This window comes from Oryzias melastigma, linkage group LG13 (assembly GCF_002922805.2).
Source record: "Oryzias melastigma strain HK-1 linkage group LG13, ASM292280v2, whole genome shotgun sequence".
NCBI classification, from domain to species: domain Eukaryota; kingdom Metazoa; phylum Chordata; class Actinopteri; order Beloniformes; family Adrianichthyidae; genus Oryzias; species Oryzias melastigma.
Genome location: NC_050524.1, coordinates 3,471,260 through 3,491,867, shown reverse-complemented (window position 1 = coordinate 3,491,867; position 20,608 = coordinate 3,471,260). Strand labels below are relative to the sequence as shown.

At 39.2% G+C, this 20,608-nt stretch overlaps 1 protein-coding gene across 3 annotated transcripts in view; it reads right to left on the bottom strand.

Moving 5' to 3' along the window:
- caln1 (calneuron 1) overlaps positions 1–20,608 on the bottom strand; it is a 63,742-nt gene that overhangs the window by 12,776 nt on the left and 30,358 nt on the right. For all 3 annotated transcript variants that reach the window (XM_024277698.2, XM_024277697.1, XM_024277696.2), the window contains exon 4: positions 14,856–14,968. In XM_024277698.2, the coding sequence (XP_024133466.1) occupies positions 14,856–14,968 (113 nt within the window). The remainder of the gene's footprint in view (positions 1–14,855; positions 14,969–20,608) is intronic.

Here is a 20,608-nt window from a genome sequence, read left to right as displayed (position 1 = left end):
AAATATGTATACAGCTGATGGTAAAACTGCAATTAAACTGTCAAGAATTACATTTATGAGATTTAAAGTGAAGACATTTTTATGAAGATTTATGCTGTAAAGTCTATCGATGTTTTTATAAACACGTGAATCTCTTTAGTTTCTGTCACTAAACAGGAGAGTTTCTGACAAACAGCAAACAGATCCTCCAGATCAATAATCCTGATAAATCCTGAGTGGCCCCTCCCCCCTGGCATTCCGAACAGGAAGTACCTTCTGGCTCCAAGAAATTCCATAGACTTCTACAGAGAAATGAACAGCTGTTTCTCATTCACTCATGTAGTCATAACAATCATTCCTCTTTTTTCATATTATTTCTGTAGTTCAAGTTATTCTATAAACTGGCCAATCAGATGCCTCAACAAAAGTGGGAGGAGCCTTCTGGCACCCACGTCCAAAGATCAAAGCATTTGATTGACATATTTTGTGTAGCCCACTTTCAAGTGGGAGGGGTGTGGTCTCCCGACAAGCTCGCTCCTGATTGGTGAGAGTCAAAGAAACGTCTGAGACCGATCACTGCTACCATGGCTCCAACATGGCGGCGTCCATATTACGAAAAAATGGCAACTGAATTGATTGGTTGGAGCCAGAAGTAAAACATTTTTTCTATGGGTGACATCACACTCACTCGCTCCAGCTGTGATATACAGTCAATTATGGTCTCCAAGCTTTTCTGGGTCTCAGATCAGTTTATTCAAACGAGCAGACGTTGGTTTCTACTTTTAGTTTTTGTGCTTCCTTAACTTTTGAGAGAGAAGTTCTTTTTCATGTTCTGTGAAATATCTGCAGAGGGTTTAAACTTTCTTTGTGCATATTTACAGCACACAATAAAATATGTATTGTTTTACCTTAACTTAACCTTTAAAGCAGAAGCTAAACAATGGACACCAACTTCCATGAAATACCAGTTTCTGTGACGTTTTAATGTTTTATTTTATCAGATCATAATAATGATAATAGGTAATCCACCCTGAATTATTATCAGAATCCTTGTAACACAACAGAGAATCAGGTAAATGTAGAGATAACACTTGTTATGTAGAAGGGTTTGGTTTGTGAGAGAAACTACCGTAAGACTCTTGGTTTTGTCTGTCATGTAAAAAGCTTTCTTTTATGTTGAAATCAAGAGTCATTTTCATTTTTTTATTGACATTTTTATGTGCAAAGAAACTGTCCAAAGACGTTATTTGTTTTTTCTTTTCTTTGGATTTCATTTTAGTGGTAGGAGGAGCTTCTTTAAGTAGGAGGAGCTTCTTTAAGAAAGAAGCAGCTTTACATAAAACATGCATCCGAGGAGAAATATGAATTCTTCAAATAGAATGCATTGTGGGAGATTTCCAGGGCAATGAATTTAGAAGAATAATAGATGGATAAGGTGATAGTTTTTCAAAATAAAAGTACTGCGGCTCAGTACTAACAGACCGGTACCGGTCCGAGGTTTGCTCTGCTTAATAACAGACGATCTAAAGAAACAGATCCAGCTTAAGTTTGGTGCTCAGGTTAACGGCGACTCCAGTCTGCTTAACAGAGACGAGTCGACATCTTGAATCTCTGAACCGAATGTTTTCCTTTGCTGCTTTCATACTGCGAACATAAGTCGAACGTCACACCTTTGTGTCCTCAGAGAAAGCCTACATTCAATGAGCACTTCCACAGCAGATACAAAAGCCATTATAGTCACAGCTTTTATACCTACAGACTCTCTGAGCACTTTCACCTCCGAGCTCCGAGTGACCTTTACAGATAAAACGCAGAGAAAGAGGCGTCGCAGAGAATGACTCTGCAGGACCTGAAGTGCAGCAGCAGAAAGGATCTGAGGCGCCCCGGGCGCCGCGCCCTGCAGCTTAATGCTGCACAGCATGCGGGGAACCTTTAGGGTTCTTTGTCACACGGTCCCCTCCGGAGTTCAGCGAGTCACGAGCTTTCAGCACAGAAGGTCTTAATGGAGACTTTGGACATGTTGAAATGTCATGTTCCTGCTGGGGTCGGAGAAATGTAGGTCAACCAATCAAACATTTGTTTTTACTTCTCCGATCACAGCTGAGGGTTTGTGCTGTTAAAACGTGATTAAAGACTTAGAGGAAAAATATGTAAATGAGTTTTAATCTGAAATTCTGGATGGTAACAGGTGAATTTGACTTTTCTATATGATTAATCACTCAAAAACAACATACGGAGGTGGCCAATTTCAATGTTAAGTCAATGGCACAAATGTGAATTGAGGCAGTCTGAAGTCACGCGGCGCGATCTGAGTGACGAGGGCAGCGTGGTGTCTGGCAGCTGTGAGACTTGAGCGGCGTGAATTGGGAGGTGTGGCAAGAATTCAAATTTTACAATTTTGGCAGGTTGTAGCATCACATTGTCAAAACAGGAACTCAGCTTTGGACACGTGACGTTTTCAGTGACTTAACCAGCTAATCCAATGTGAGTGTTTTTGTCCTGAACCTTCATCCATTTCCTTAACTGGCCGCAGAGTTGCCAGAGCTTACCCGTTGGTTAGTTTGTCGGCTGGTTGGTTGGTTTGTTGGTTTGTCAACTGGTTTGTCGATTTTTTAGTCACTTGATTTGTTTGTCGGCTGGTTGGTTGGCTGGTCGATCGGTTGGTTGGTTGGTTGGTTGGTTGGTCGGTCGGTTAGTAGGTCAGTTGGTTGGTTGCTGGTTTGGTTGGTTGGTTGGTCGGTTGGTTGGCTCACTACTTCCTGACCAATCAACCAATGACAGTAACTGTTGACAATTATTTGGCTTATTTTAACTGAGGGCCTCAGTGCATCTTAGTGAAACCATCACTATCACAATTCCTTGTAAATCGAGTTTCTAAAGATCAACACTTTTTTTTTTTTAACCAACAACTATCAAGCTCTTCTAAAGAACACTATCTGGATGTAAGCTCATGGAAGTATCAGGAATAGAATTAACAATTTACATTCCATAAAGCTGTAAACATTAAAGCCAAAGTAATCATGTTACCACAGTCCTTCACCTGTTTCCATGGGTACAGGTAAAGAGGGATGTCACGGTGAAGATGATCTTTGTGCCATCACTCAAGTCATGGGTGTTTGGGGTTTGGCCACATTGTAGGTGTCTGAGTTCATGCTGGGGGGCTCATCTGCTTACTGGCAGACTCCTTCCGTGTGTACTCGGGGCCCACAAACTCTGGCTGACTTGAATGATGGATGTAAATGGCGTTCTGGAGTCACAGTAGGGGGGTGACCAAAGCGGATCACTGGATCCACTAGAGATGGGTTTAGTTCTCCTACAGCTAATTCACATTTCCATAACTTCTAATGGTTGCTTTAGCTTCGTGATCACATTTAGATAACAGAGTTGTACAGCCACAGTGTGTTTACTTTAAATGTAACATGCTGACATTTCCCTAAATCACGTTTTTTCAGAATATAAGCAATAGTCGGAGGAGTCCGTATCTACAAATGAATCCATCGTAGTAAATAAAGCAGTGAATTTTATTCCATCTGAAAAATGTCCTTCAGATAAAAACAAACAGCTGAGCTGAAGATGCTTCAGGACACTTCATAATTGAGGTTTGTTTTCTCACCTTGGCAGGAAAACTGTCCTTCAATTAAACATTTTTTACCTTAAGGGTGTCAAAAGGATTCAGGTTAGAAATAATGGAGGTGGTGTCACTCTGCTCATCCTAAAACCACATGAGGCTTAAACACAGAAAGACACACACGGGGTGTGAGAAGGTGCCAAGAGCCCGCATACATCCATCTGTTGGGTTCAGCCTGTTGCTGCAAAGCCAAACGACACAAAACACGTTAGAGCACAATTCTACAAAAAAAAAAATCTATCCTCATATAAAGCTATAATGCGAAAAGGCTGTGATTGCATAGATTTGGCAAAACATGTGCACATTACTTTATCAACCTAAGGTTAAATGCAAGTTCTGGATATAAAATAAAGATTTTAAAAAGGTTGAGAGAGGATTAAGACGGAGAGACAAACTTGATGTTCTTACAAGCTATAAGAAAGTTCTTCAGTAGAGGAGAGGCCTTTTACAGTAAGAACACACAAAGACCTGTAAGCTGTAATAACAAAGAATAAACTCAACTAAAAAAACAATGTATGAAAAAGACATCACTTACATTTCTAAGATGATGTGATTTAACCAAAACCATTTAACCTAACCGTTTCTTTCTACACAAAATTTACTGTATGACAGGTTGTAGTGAACACCTCTACAACAAGAAAGGGTAAGAAAATGGGAAGTATATGAGACACACGCATGTTGTACACATGTTTCATTTTTTTAAACCCTTCAAATCCTGCAGAATGTCCAAAGAGATCCTTAAGCCTCATTTCCACTGACCGGTCCGGTCCGGTCCGGTAAGGAGGGCCACGGTACAGACCAGTTAATTCTGGATTTCCATTTCCAGCATTTCCACTCAGTTAAACCTCGCTTCCACAGATTGGTTTGTTTTCCCGGCGCATGTGTGGTGTAGTAATGCGAAGAATAAAATGGAGGTCATCCAGCAGCGCGTCTTTTTCTTGCTTTACTTTTGGTACATCTTGTACAACAGGAATTTAATGTTTGAAAGAAGATCCCAGGCGGCTAAGAAAAATACCCCCGCTGGAAACGTTAGCTTAAATGAGCGCTATGCTTTCTAATGTTGTCAAGACTTTCTACCAATCTACGGGTGGCTGCAGCAGATCCACCCCAACCAATCCATTCCACTTTTCAAGGGACTTTCAATGGATGGGGGGCTCCAAGAGGTCTGGTTCTGTAGTGGTTAATGGGTCCATTTCACAATAGAAACGCTCAAAAATACTGTACTGGACCGAATCACATAGTGGAAACAAGGTTCTAGTGTTGTTTAAGTGATGAGTGTGCCCCCCGTTCAGGTTTGCCCATTTTTTGCCAGCAGACAGTCCGTATCTCCCTGTTAGGGCAGTTGTGACTCAGGTTAAATCGTACCAATGACTGTAGTGTAGTTTGAGAGCACGGTTCGACAGAATCGCCCTTATGTCACAAGAGTGTACTTATGTGGTTCTTACAGATACTTTACAAAACACTCACTACACATACGATAATTGTTTTGTTCCACTTTCAATAAGCCTCAAAGGAACTACAAGAAACACCTACACTCCCCTTAAGATGTGGCTGCTTATCTCTATGACCCTTCCAAAAACCCAGTTTAGTAATAAGCCTCTATGGGTGCATGGAACCAACGCTTTACAAGTAGACTACACATTCTTTGGTCATGCTCCCTTTCTTAGGGAAGATTGATTTTCTGTAAAACAGAGAAAAAGAAACTTATTTGAACCACCAAGCATGTGGCTTACATTTGGTGTGCATGATACCTAAAACTGAGTGTCATCTGCATAGAGACTGATTTGCCATGGCAAGTACTTTCTATGAGCAAACAGAAGATCCTCAGAATTAAGCCCTAAGATCATTCTTTGTAGATTTGATGTCAAAGATCCTCCCTTCCAAGATGATTTAAATAAGAACTCAGTCTGGTTAACTTCCAACAATAAAAGGGAAAACTGAGGACAAATGGCATAATTGAGATGATGCATAACCTCAACTCTTTGACTCCTGCTTCTTCTTTTTTTTTTTTTTTGCCTATCTGCTGTTTCTTTTAAGTGTTGCCGCATTGTCCTCTCCTCTGGATCCTCCCCGCTCAACCTCATGTCCTCCTTCTCTACATCCATGAACCTCCTCTTTTGAATTCTTCTAGGCCTATTTCCTTGTAGCTCTAACTTTAACATCCTTTTACCAACATCATCTCTGTTCTTCCTCTGCTTCCCTTCGTTTAACTCCTCAACATCTTCTAAACTTCTGCCTTTACTGGATTTTTTTAAATTACTGAACAAGAATCAGACAGAAGCTACAGATTAGAGTCAAAATCTCAAAGGTGAGCTTCATTAGGCAGACATTACTTTGAGTTTTCGGCTGACAAAACAGTTTTTAAACTAGCGAGCTTTACAAAATGCTCTGCATCAAAGGCACAAATTTGTCTTCCTTGTTAAAACCTCAGCATTTTCAACCCCTTCGTCCTTTTGAAACGCCTCTCTGCTCAGCCTGGAAGGTCTTGGGGGGAAATTTATGTCTTCATTTCCACTGCAGCGCCTAACCGTCAAAGGGCAGAGGATCCTTTCAGGATCCGTAAAAAAAAAAGAAAGGAAAGTACAGAATTACAGACATAAAAAACGGTCTGGAACAAACGAGTAAGGGGTTCAAGGTGAGAGTCAAGCTGGCCACATGGGTCATTCTTACAATAATCTGTGGACTCTTTTTAAAGAAAATACTCTAAAGATTAAGCGCAGTTATATTAGTAATTACCTCAATTTACACATTGTAAAAATACGCATTTAAAAAAACTTTAGCGTAGAAATGAAAAATTATCACCTTACTCACCATTAATTAATTACAGACAAATTTGAGTGTTTTTGTTTAATTAGTTAATCTCATTTAACAAAACTATTGTTGTGTTCTCTCATTGTGTAAACACTTCACTATAAAGTGTTACTTATCAGCTCAAAGTTGCTTTTCTCAGCTTCAGAATATGTTGGATTTGCATTAATTGCGTAAACTATTGAAAAGTTACGGTAATTCAAAGAACATCAACACTGGAGCTAAAGCTCTGGTTTCAAAGGGTTAAGAAGTTTGCTTTAAACTACTGAGGAATTCATTGATAACCAATTTCCATTAGTGTGATTAATCAGGGACAAATTACTCCCATTAACGGATGGATCTGAATGGACGGCGAGCCTCGAGGTCACTGTCCCGATTGATCCCAGTGGATCTATGGCTCCGATCGGCCGTAATTCTTTTCTGTTTTTAAGGTTTGAGATATTTCCATCTGAATCAGTACGAGCTGCAGCTTTGATCATCAAGATTATCATAAATCTTTATTGTCAAATGATTGAGGACAAAACCAAATCTGAGCCGAAGCTCGAGGCTCCTCCATCCGCTGCTGCAGGAGCTCCTCTCTTCATCCTCATTGTAGTGCAGTCACAGGATTTTTTCTTTCTTTCTCTTATGATTGGCAGGCATCATTTAAAGTCTGGCCGCTCGCTAACACCAGCGCCCTGCCAGCATGCGTGGGTGTGTGCATCTTGCAGAAAATGCAGTAATGTGTTGCAGACACTTCTCCGCGCTGCAGTCTGGACCAGAACGCTCTTTAATGATGTGAATCACCGAGGTAGCTGAGCTGACTCACACGCAATTAAAGGAACAGGAGGAGGCGGAGTCTGGATCCGTCAAACACCGAGCCGCGTTCTGCAGAGATGAAGTCTGAGGAACAACACTCAGAATAAGTGAGTGCAACCGTCCTGATTTGTGTTCATCTCGTTGGATTTGTGTGTATTTTAATGGAATAACAAGGAGAAAGGATCAAAATGAGCACAAATGTTACACAGTAAAGGAAAATGGGAACCCTAATAAAACAATGTCGACAATGACTTTGTCACGTTGTTTTAGTACGTTCCATCTTTTCTTCTTTTTCCTTTAATTCTTGTGTGTTTATGTGACTATTATTATACGTTTAATGTATAAAAATGTTTGCATAAAAATAATGAAATTAAGGGTTGTAATCTATAAGATTTTTCTTCAATCCAATCCTTTATCGCTTTCGAATTCTCATATTTTTCTTTATTTTATTTTCTGTTTGAAAATAAAAGTAAATAAGTGATTCAAAAACAAACATTTACTATTTTTGAGGAAATAAATCTAATTCATCATGGAAATTCTGTCTGTATGTGAGTGAAAAATGAACACTGTCCAAAATCCAAAAACAATGATTCCTCTGTAGCATCAACAACAGGTAACTGTACAGACTCTTGTTGTTGTTTTTTTTTTTCATCCATCCATCAAACATATCTTTTGAACCCACTGATTCCATTTTGGGGTCACTGGGTTGCTGGAGCCTATCCTAGCTACTGTTAGAATCATCAAATAACCGATGAAGCGTGTTTTTGGACTGTAGGAGGAAACCGGAAAAACACACATCCACATGCAGACTCCACATGGAAAGAATCCAGCTGGGATTTAAACCAGAGTCTTCTCACCAGGAGGTGAGAGTGCTGACCACTACACCATCATGCACTCCACAAACATCAACATCACACAAACAATTCTGAGGAAATACAAGATGATCATCAACAAAACCTGCCAGTCTCTGCAGAAACATATCTGCCCCCTAAATCCCCAATGTGTTCGACTCCTCTGCAGCGCCAGCCTTCATCATCACTTTCCTCTTTGCAGAATTCTTTAAATTCAGAAGCATTGAATGATTTTCTTTCAGCCTGAACATCTGTTTACTGACAGAATCTAACTTCACTTCCACCCTGATCCCCTCAGGCACCTGGTGTTTGGAATTATTGTTCTGCTCCACCACTCAGGAGGTCCTGAACTGATGACTCAGTGTTGCTTCAATCATAGAAAAGCAGTCCCATACCATTATACCACCACCACTACCAACCTGCTGTCAGGATTCTTTATTTTACTCTCCTTCAAATGCAGATATTGTTCTCTTCGGCTCTCCACAGACTTGGAAAACCCCAAAATCTGCAGCGCCCTTCCCAATCAACCCCAAACTGGTGCATGTGACTTTTGGGAAGAGACTTGACCTCCATGACCCTGAATTCCAAGAAACTTGAAAAGTGGTCAGAGTTGTCATTTCTTAAAACACTTTTTGCATTAGCATGGTAGAAACCACCTGGTATAATCATATTCTTTGCTTGAAATCACAGGGAACCTCGCGTTCCTGTAGACCAGGGGGGTCAACATCCAGGCTTTGAGGACCGACCTCCTGCTGGTTTTACAGAAATCTTCATCAGCCAATAAGGAGCTTCAATGGCCGGTTCGTTGGAAATCATAGGACGGTGGCCCTGAGGATCCTCGTTCCCCTGCTGCGGACAGACATTCATGGAGGAGGCGTCTCTCTCGTGTGACGGCACGGTTAGTCTTAGCAAGACAAATGGACCAATTTCCCCGTCATGATCCGGGTGATTCACCTCCAACCTCTGCGCCGGAGTCTGAAGAGACGCACGCCACAGACGGACGGCGCTGACAGGAGGTCGGGCCGTTGGAGGGAAGGTGAAGGTGGAGGGAGAAGGAAGACGTGTGTCGCCGCTGATTAGCCGCCGCTGACGTCACCCCTCCCATCCGCCTTCGCCGCTAATCAAGGCCATGCCTGGAAAATGGGAAAATGATTTCTCTCCCTCCCCGCCTCCCCAGCAGGCGCACTAACACCCTCGGAGCGTGTTTGCATCCTGCACGGCTGCGATGAATCCATCAAACCCTCCAGCAGCTGCTTGTTAGAGGAGAGCTGGCTGCAGGGACGCCGCGGTCCACAGTCAGCACTTCTTTAGGTGACATTTTATTTCTATTTCAGCATTTTTGTGTGGATGCTTGAGGCAATAATGTCTTTAGGGGGGAAACTACGGCGAGGGAGAGGAGTTTCTGTTGATTTGACAGACAAACTCAGGTTTCTTGGTTAGAAAAAGTTTGTGGATTTGCTTTGACTTCAGGCAAGAAGTGAGAAGTCCTGCTGACTGGAAAAAAGTTACTCCACTGTGATTCAAAACAACAAACATATGGTTATAAAAACCGTAAGAAACGAGGTCACAGATCATCACCAAAATACTCAAAAGTGACAGAAATAAAGAGCAGCAGCTGAAGGCTGTGAATGCAGCTGAACTGTGAGCAGATGGATGAACACAGAACCAACAGATCAGAGAAAAACAGAGAAGATCCAAACCAAGACGCTTCAATGAGGGTCCAACAACCAGAGAAGCTTCAAACCAATAATCTCAAAGTGATTCATTTAAAGGGGCAAGAGACGACTCTTGAGGGACTCAAAGCAAATGAACGTTACAATAGGAAACACAGTAAAGACGTTCTTTTCTCCGTTAATCAAACCTTGATCAACATCTACACCATCAACACGCCACGTTCAAAGACACGAAAACCACATCTTCAGATTTACATAGTCAGATCTTTTTGTTCTTTAATCAACTGCACAGTGCTTCCATCACTTCCTGACTTTGTTATGCCTGAAAGTGTTTTTTACATTCACACTTTGATTAACCGCATCAGGGTTCACTTGCAAAATGATTCTGCTCCACATAAAAATGAAAGTCTGTTCGTTTGGTCAGTCTACGCTTCCCTTAGGTCTAAGTTCTGATGCAGAACTGACCTCAACGGTTCTGTTCCTGTGTGCGGAGAATGGGGCTCTGCTCATTGGCCAAACACCTCTGAGCTCCTCCCACTCCCCTCTGTGCGCTCAACAACTTTTCTTCCATGTGCTGTTTCTAGTTTTTTTTTAAACAATTATTTGGGCAGAAAGTCAAAGTGTTCTCTGATTGGCCGATTCTGATGCCAGTCTTGTTTCTATTGATATAATGTAGAGGGAGATGAAATAAGATGAGATTAGATTGAGATGAGATGAGATAAGACGTGGAAAGATTAGGTAAGTCAAGATAAAACAAGATGGGATCAGATAAGGCAAGTCCAGATGACATAAAATAAAATAAGATCAGATGAGGTGAGATGAGATGAAATGAGATTAGATGGGATAAGATGAGAAAAAAATTAGATGAGATGAAGTGAGATAAGATTAGATTAAATATAATGAGTTAGGATGAAATTAGATGAATTGAAATAAGGTAGTATAAAGTGAGATTAAGTGAGATGTGATAGGATAGACTGAGATAAGTTAAAATGAAATGAAATAAAATGCTGTAAAATGGGATAGAGATTAAATAAAATAAGATGAAGTGAAATGAGATGACATGGGAGAAGAAGATGAGGTAAGTTAAGATAAAATAGGGTGAGATGAGGTGAAATGAGATTAAATAAAATGAGATGAGATTGGATTAGGATAAAATGAGATAAAAAGTTGAAATGAAGTGAGATGAGATTAGATCATTGAAATGAGGTAGGATGAGTAGCTCGAGTAGGAAGTGAGATGAGATAGGATAAAGCGAGATAAGGTAAGATCAAATAAGATGAGATCAAATGACCTGAGGTAGAATGAGATCAGATTAAATGAGAACAAATGAAGCAGGATGAGATCTGTGATCTTTGTGTTCTCCATCAGAGTCAAACTCACTACATTGATTTGTGTTTTATTTTACTCATTTATAGATCCAATCTTTGCAGCATCTGCTGAATAAATTGTGTTGTAGTTGTCAAGTTTTATTTTTAAACACACAAATACAAAAGAAGTTGGTTCACGTGGATCGTTCATAAAATGTTAATAAAATGTTTGCACATTATTGACGCTTAGGGGTGCTGACGGTGAATGGTTGAGGCTCTTCAAAGGTCCCTGACAGCCAACCACACACTGACGTGCACAACTGTATACTTTAATGGTGGAAAAATAAATAAATTAAAACGTTTTTAAGTCCTAATCCCACAATTCCACACAATTTTTCTCTCTACTAAACATAAAAATACATTAAATTTTACTGCAGTTTTTGGTGAATTGAACCCATTTGTTAGAGGATCAAAAGTGTCAGAAATGTTGGTGGATCATCAAAGAGTTTAATCAAAGAGAAATGAGTCAAATTCATACTAAAGTAAACCTTTAGTTTCCGTCTTTAAGCTAATCCGAACACGGGGAATGGAGCGGTTTGCTCATCGGTTTTCCGGCGGGACAGTTGGAATCACAACATGTTGAAGGGCAGACCCGAGCGAGCAGGTAGGCGAGTATGACGGCAAGTGAATCACGGCCGCCGCTCCAGATGGTGAGGATGTGACACCTCGCCTGATCTGAACCGGAACGCGATCCGAGCCTCTCCTCCGACAGGAAGCGGACGCCTCACAACGCCAGGGGCAGAGAAATGCTAAAAATCTGCCAAAAGGTTTGAGAACTGCAGAATCTGATGTGAAAATCCTGCAGCTGAACGTCACCACGACTCATGTTTTATGGAAAATGTATTTCCAGTGCCGTTCATAAAGGAGGCGATCCGTCTTAAAGGGACGGCGTGCTGTCAGCGTGATGGATGCGGCGCCTGATGCTGCAGCAGGAGCTGCAGAAGTTCTGAGAACGTGTCCATACGCGGCTCTTCAACAGACTCCACGGTTCATCAGAGGCTGAGCGCCGTAATTAGATGAGCTCAGGGAAGGTCAGCAGAGTTTGATGAAGATTGAGGAAGACAACACTTCAGCGATGAAGACACGTCAGCTTCACTCTGATGCCCACTGAGATAAATATTTGAAGCCTTCCAGGAGATTCCTCAGACACAAGATCAGAAACAACAGAGGATGATAAAGTCAGAAGTTTCTTTTTAATCTTTTGTTTGCTGTCATTTCTCTGCAGTGTTTGGATAAAGTTTATTTATTTGTTTATGTTTAACTGCAGATCTTGAAGGTTTTTCAGACATCGGAATCTCAGCAGCTTCAAAGATGATTTAAACAACTGAGCGAGCAGATTATGGTCAACTCAAGTCAATTAAAGTGGAACATAAATGAGATAAACGACCTTCTTCTATAAAGCTGTTGACCTTCAGAGATTTTTAATTGACTAACGGCGCCGTGACAGCAGGACTGAACACAGAAAAAAGTTAAACCTTTATTTAAACTGCCTGAAACAGTAGAAACTTTATCAAGAAGCTTAATATTTGTACCTGAGATCAAAATCAAAGTAAAAATGGAAACATGTTTGTTTTTCTGTCCTGTCCAACTTGATCTTTTAAGCTCCAGACTGAAAAAGAAAGAGGAGTGAAGGAAACATGAGGATAGAAAACATTACAAAGTAACGTTAAATAATATGAAAGAAGAAGAAAGACACAAGAAGAAGAAGAAGTGGAATTTAGGAAAGAAACAACAGTGCGTGAGGTTTAACAATATATGAAGCAAATGAAAATAAATAATGAAAATTGAATTTTATTTTCTACAAGGGCAAACGTCTGCAGAAACATTCACGTTTCTCTGAACACACATACAGTATTCTTAGACCATGAGGACATTTACCGTAGAAATCCTTCAGTTTTCTCAATCCTGGTTGTGTTTACTGACCTAGAACCGATTTTTTGTCGTTCACGGTGCTCAAAAAACTGTGCAAATGTTTCAGTACGACTTTGGTAAACTACAAAGTTGCTTGTTGGATTGCTGGAGCATTATGGGTACTGTAGTCCAGAGCCTGTAAGTGAGGTATTGTCAATAAAGTTTTATTATCTGTCATGTTGCTCTCTCTGCAAAGGCCGATTATTGCAGATAAAGGACATAAAGAACACTGCAGTTCACTAGAAAAACTTCTGACCAATCACTGGATTGTTAGCCCCTTTGGGCATTCTGGGTAGTGTAGTCATGTTATGTGACTGTTCTGTTCGGCACCTTCTGGTCCGACAAAAACAGTAATTCAATACATAAAGGAGTGACATCCACAGGGAGGATTCATTTATCATAGACATACCTGCCGGCGTGCACGTCATGCAGCCTGTGTGTGTTACTAAAGTGAATAATCAGGTGTGAAAGGGAAGGTGGGGGGGGCAGGAGTGCTGCACCGGGTCCACAGCACTGAGTAAAAAGGAGCAGGACCCCCAGGAGGGCGGAACCATGGAATAAGTCAAAGTTTACACAGAAACATGAGACGCCAACTGTTATCTGAGGTCTACACATTATATGTTTGTTTCAGGGTGACGGGTCGACCCTCCATACGAGCGCATGTGACTATAGCTTTAATAAATGCTGTGAATGTCAACGGAAAGTTTGGGAAAAGTTCAGAAACATTCTATCAGCAGAAGGCTAAAAACATTGTTTTTTTAGGAAGTAAAGATAAAGCGGATCCAATGAGGCGAAATATGAAAATACATCGTTACATTTGACAGAAAAAGAGTGTAAAAGACTCATCTGGACTCAGTTGTTTAAGTTGAAGATGTTAATGAAACGTCTTCAACATGAGTCTATAAGAGCCACCAACAAGTTTTTCCTCCATGGAGCCACACCCTTTACAAATGGTAAAATGTTCATTTGGATTTGTTGAGTCAAATCCCATCAACTGTTTGGTTTAATAACCCTCGGCTGCAACAACACAACACATTTTTTTGATTGTTAAAATCTTCTTTGTATGATGATAAGAGCAAAAAACAACTTACTACCACCCCATGCTTATTTCAAAGTCATATGTGGTCCTTAATGTGTGAAAAATCAGCCACAAGTTTTGTATTTTTCTGAGAACGTCTTTTGTTGTTAAGTCTAGATGTACTTTCTTTGTTTTGTCAAAAAGGACTTTTGATTCTTCCATTAGTCGTCACTAAAATCTTGTTGAATTCACTTATAGAGCTTGAAGATGCCTGACTTTTACACAACAAGTAATTTTATTTAAGAAAGACAAACAAACTGCTGGTTAAAGAGGCTGAGTCATAAACTTCAGTCCATTAACAAACTCAGAACCATTAACCTCTGAGTAGCTGATCATCTGAGAGAGGCGAGAAGAAATCATCAAACGCTGAGAACGTTTCTCTTTACGTTTGTTGGAGTTATTTAGCTAAATCCTGCTTTTCAGGGACTCTTGGTGTGGAAACATCATCTCTAAGTTTCAGCTGTTGGCGCTACATTCAACCAGTCTGTAGCCACGCCAGTAGACAAGAGTCTTTGACTGTCCTTCACCATCATCTCCATGACATGACTGTCCTTCACCATCATCTCCATGACTGTCCTTCACCATCATCTCCATGACTGTCCTTCACCATCATCTCCATGACATGACTGTCCTTCACTATCATCTCCATGACTGTCCTTCACCATCATTTCTTCTTTAGATGATATCTATGTGATGTTTGTGAGTTGATGCTTACATGAACTTCTGCAGTTTATGGTTTTGTTTGATGGAAGTGAGGTTTACCTGCCAGAAGATGGTGTCTATTGTGTTCCCCAGGAAGCCTTCTCTCGTTTCAGACGACAGGAGTTTGGGGCCGAGAATTGTCATGAACTCATTAAAGTCGACCTGTCCGTCACCTGGAACCCAACAAGAGAGAAAAAAAAGTGTGAATGCTGGAGACTAAAATCTGAAAAAGTAAACACACAAATGGTAAATGGCGTATACTTGTGTGGCGCTTTCTACCCTCTTTCGAGGGTCCAAAGTGCTTCACAGTCACAGACCCATTCACACACTGTTACAACGACTTCCTGTTTCTGAAATCTTTTTTCACAGACACGTCTCTGTATTCCAGTTTGATCTCAGTAAAGTTTACCTTATTAACTGTATTCTGTCTGATATGCAGCTTAAATGTAGATTTTGTTTCATGAACCAAACAGAAAGTTGAAGCTAATAAAGACGACAAGGAAGTTGGTGACATTTTAGAGATAATTTTCAAGAGAAAAGAGATCAATTTAAAGTGAAGGTTCTCCAGGATAGAGCCCTGAGGCACACCTTAGAGAGCTGGGTGGTAAAAAAAAAAAACAAGTTAGTGTTGAAAAATTCTGACTTTTTCATTTTAGATTCGAAGGAGCACAATGAGTGGACAAGATTCCCCTCAAAACGATTGACTGCCATGCAGAATCTAAATTTGTTTAGGTTTTCACGTCATAATAAAGTAACGGTTTGAAGGATTTATTTATTTTTTTTTCCTAACTGAAGATTTAAAAAAAAAACTCCATCTAAGCAAACACACAATTTCCTTTATTTCTAAAAGATGTTTCCAGCCACACGTCTCTGTATTCCAGTTTGATCTCAATAAAGTTTACTTTATTAACTGTATTATCTTTAACATGTGTTTAAATGTTTTTTTTTTTGTATCATGAACCAAAATAAAAGTTTTAACTAATAACAAAGACGACTGTGAAGTTAGTGAAACTTTAGAAATAATTTAATGAGAAAAAACATTATTTTTAATGAAGGTTCTCGAGAATAGAGCCCTGAGGCACACCTTAGAGAGTTGAGTTGTATAAGGAACAAGTTAATGTTGAAAAATTCTGACTTTTTCAGTTTAGATTCATTGATGCCGATGAAGGAGAGCAGTAAATATGCAAGATTCGCCTCAAAACTAATGACTGCCATGCAGAATCTATATTTGTTCAGGTTAATTTGAAGGATTTTTTTTTGTTTTTTTGAACTGAAGATTGTTAAAACTCCATTAACCAACTACTTTTATCTAAACCAGGTTAGTTAAGAGATGGAGTCACTCGAGGTTATATTTCCCTTTATATGTTCCCTTTTCTGTGTTCCAGGTTCTTCTAACTGCCTGAAATGATGGGGTTTCCTTTTTAAAGGAGGTCAATGTTTTACCCTCACCATTGGATGCACATTATGCACATTTTTTTTATCTTTCTGGCATTATTCTCAGTATTTCTCTAGTTCTTCTTTTTGTATTTGGCCTTTTTTCCCCCACGCTGTTCTTTTTTGTCAAATCTTTTAAGTTTTCTGGATCAGTTTGAGTCTTTCCAGCTCTGGAGTTTTTATCAGCCATAACATCACTTCCTGTTCTGGAGTCCTCTTTGGTGAGTTCCTTTATTGATTTCAGTGGAATTTAGGAGCTTTTTGTGTTTTGAGTAAAAAGCTAAAATAATAAGACATTTTATTTGTCCCTCAGTGACAAACTCTTCATGTTGCAGCATTATAATTATCATAAGACCACAAAATGTACAATTAAAAAAAAACAAAATATTTAATACATCACATATTTACACAGATCTGAAAACATTGATTCAGATTTTATGTTTTTACCACCAAGATCTTTGATTCTGTCACACTTTAACAAAATGATCCAAAAATGCTTTACTCTTAATATTCTTGTTCTTGTTTGTTTTATCCAAATCCTTTTTAAAATCAAAGGTTACATTTCAGTAAACTAACATATATATTTAGGAAGAGTCTGTTTTTGATTTCACCCTCTCAGGATTCATCATGTAACATAATAACTGAGAAGTGAACAGTCTCAGTGAAGAGTCTGTGACCTCCTAAACCAATAGAGCGCCATGCAGAGAACAGAGAACTGCTGCAGCCGAAGCTGCGAGCTGAAGACCTGGAATCAGGTAAACGTCTGCAGAAGATTTTCATTATACCACTGAGGTTTTATTGCCTCCACTCTGAAGACTTTATCTCCTTTATTAGGTCTCGTCTGGAGGAAGGAAACCAATTCAAAAAGCTGCAAATTAAGAGTTTAGTGCTTAAAACCATCTGATGAGACCAAAAAAAGTTGGATTTTTGAAGATTCTTCTACTTTTTGGACTTTTTGGAGCAGCTGCTTCTGTCTGAGACGTCTTCTTCAGTGCAATCTTAGATCACAGAAAATGACAGAATAATTAATTCATTGATTTCACTCCTAAATGCAGCTCTTTCACCTCCAATGATGCTTTGAAAAGTCTCAGAAGGTTAGAAGGACCACGCTTTAAATCTGCAACAAATGGAGTTCCTCCAACTAAATAAAGGCCTGAAGTCAGAAGTCTGGTTAATTACGGAGGTTTTTCAGGCTGGACTCGCGGCGTGTCATTGGCCGCTAACGTGCACGCTCTGCTGTGAATGATGTGAAGCAGACGCAGCAACAAAAGGGAACGCTTCACTCCAGGCGCCGATTATGCAGCTGCAAATGAAAAACCAATGGTTGAAATGACACGCTGACGCCGCGGCGTGCTGCAGAGGAGCCCGGCCAGCACGGCCGAGGACACGTGAATGGAGTGAATTACTCGTTAGCGGTCATTCTGATGTGAATCAGCTTCCCACACACCATTAGTGGGTGAGGTGAGCGGCTCAAAACGCTGCGCTCTGCTCCACCTTTACACTGAAATAGCAGCGCGACAGAACAGAGGAATCATGTCAGATGACCTTTTTCTATTCAGGAATAGAAAAAAAACTATTTAAAAAAAATCTGTTTGTGTCAATTATATTTTATATAGAAATAAAAGGATTCACAAAAATGTAAATTATAATATTAAAATTAGAAAATGTTCACTTTAGGATCAATTTTAGCTGGAAATCTCTGTGTTCTCAGATAAAAGCTCAAAGATTTAATGAGTTTTAAATGTAAATGAGAAACACCACAAAAAAATGAACAAAATATTGATACATATTTCTAAGTTTCTTTCATATAATTTGACCTGTAAATTATAATTTCAAATACTAATTATGTATTTGATCAAATTTGCATCCTAACTTTCTCGTTATTTTGTGTTTGGTTTTAGCAGATCCAACGATTCCCTTCAGGATGTTTGTCTACTGATATCTAAAGGACTCCAATGATGTTTAATGAAAAAACAATCAATCAAAAAATACCAAGTGTTGAGTTGTTTGTGAGGTAAAAAAAAATAAATTAAATAAAGCTTTAAAAATAATATTTTCTACACAAATAGAGAAGCGGCAAATAGGAAGAAAAGCTTCTTAAATCATAACTAGAAAAAGTAAAGAGAAGATCATTTCTATTATGATAATAAATAATAAAAATAAATGTTAAAAACATTTTGCTATAATTTGAAAAAAATACAATAAATGTTTAATAAATTTGTCTGAAATGTACCTAAACTAAAATGTGAGCAAAATTCTCTAATTTATAATTCCAATTTTGATTAAATTTGCTTAAAATACTTCCTCAGTGAATTACATTTTTTTGCTGCTAAACAGCCTAAAAATATTAAATTGGTTATTTGTTCATCACTGAGAGATTTGAACATCAAAGAACATAAAAATCCATCAAACAAAAACACTAAAATACTGTAAGCGTGTTTTTAATTACACAGATTTAAGTAATTACATTAATAACAATGTAATTTTTTCATTTTTTTAATAATACGGTTACTGTTACCAAATGTTAAATATTTAAAATGCTTCAACGCTGGAACTTTTACTGGTAAAAGAAAATAATACAAGCTTTTCAAACTACCATAATTCTTTGGCTGTTAACGTAATTCCAGTTGATTCTGACACACAGAAAAGCAGATTTACGCTGATTTGCAGCATTTTATGTTTATTCAGCTTCAGAATTTGTTGAAATTTCATTAATGGATTAATTCAGAATCTTCAGAATCTTTTGGAATTATGTTATTTGCGTCAACGGTTGAAGATCTGAGTTTGGTGTTAAAGGTTAAACTCCTCTTTTCAATCCTTTGAAATATCAGAAAATCAGCTTTGAGCTGAAAAGGTGAAGCGTTACATATTAGTGCAAACCAGAAATAACTTTTTAGAAGTCTCACTTTGATCCTCTTTTGATCTATTTTCAAAATGTTCCCAGAAATCTTTAACTATGACTCCAGTTCTCCTGATTTTCAGACATTTTCTATAAAGTTTCTGCAAACGGAGGAAGTTAGGTAGAAATTCACGTCTGAGTTGTGGACGGACCTGTAGGTGCAGAACGACCCGCCCCTCCGTCATGTGACCCATTACTGAGAGCTCTCTGTTTACACTCTCTTCTGCTAGCTTACAGCCCCTCACCTCCCCACCCTAACTTTACATTTTAACAAAAACGGTGAGAAATATTGGAGCTGTCCAGCCGTACAGTTCTGATCCAGATTCCAACTCAGACAAGGAACACAAAGACGTTCATGGATCAATTTTTCTGCAGGTGGATGCATCAGAATGGGGCGGAGCTTGTGATCCAACCAGTGGATTTTCTATGTAATAAATGGGATTTGGTTTTTTTTTGTCTTATCATGATTTACAACTATTTTAAATAAAGAAAAACTCAGAAAAACAACTTTTAAAATATCATCATGACAAAAATGGGTAAAACTTTATAATAAGATTCCTTAAGAAGCTTCATTAACACATTAACAAAGATTATTAATGGGTTTGTAGGGTTTTAGTAAAACATTTATTAGCACAATGAGCCAAATAAGGTTTATTAACATATTTAGTGAGTTTCATTAACAATAAAGTGAGAACATTGTCCACAAAGCCCATAATAATAAACTGCATACAAGCTTAAAGCATGTATTAACTATAATTGTCAACATTAAATCCAGTGTTTTACAGCACCTCATCTAAAGTGTTACCAAAAAAATGCAACAAGAACATGTTAAAAACACATAAAAAAACGATTTCATTGCAGTGAGTCTTTAATAAATGCCTCAAATTTGATGTTTTCTTTTCACGTCGAATTCCACCCAAACTTTATCTAGTGAATCTGTAGTTTTTATTGAACTTGAAAAGCTCTTCTGACATTCAGCTTCTGTTCTGCTGCGGTTCTTCATTCCCTCCTGCATCATGTCGGACTCAGCCGTTTAGTATTGATCAGGAATTTTTCAAATTAAGAAAAAAAAGCATTAATCCGGCCTTCACACTCAATACTGCTCACAGAAACAACCCCCTCCCTGTGGTCACAAACAAACCCGGAGTCAATAAACAGGAGAGCGGTTCAGGTCTCAGACCTCTGGAGGCCGAGGCCGCCGTGACCTTCGTCAGGTCTCCTCCTTCACGCTGCCGGAGGCTCCGAGGCCGTTCTGATCCCCCGAGTCTGAGATGATTCACCAGAGGGAAACGGCACCTCTGAAAGTTTAATATTCCTTCATTCTCCTCCTGCAGTAAAGCTGAAAAGCACTTATCAAGCGCACAGAAAGGTTGCGGATGCTTCCCAGCTAAATGTTATTTGCATTTTTCTCCTTTCTCTCCTGCAGCAGCTTTGGGAGTCGATCCTTTCTGAAGTGTCAGTCACGGTTAGCGCTGACAGC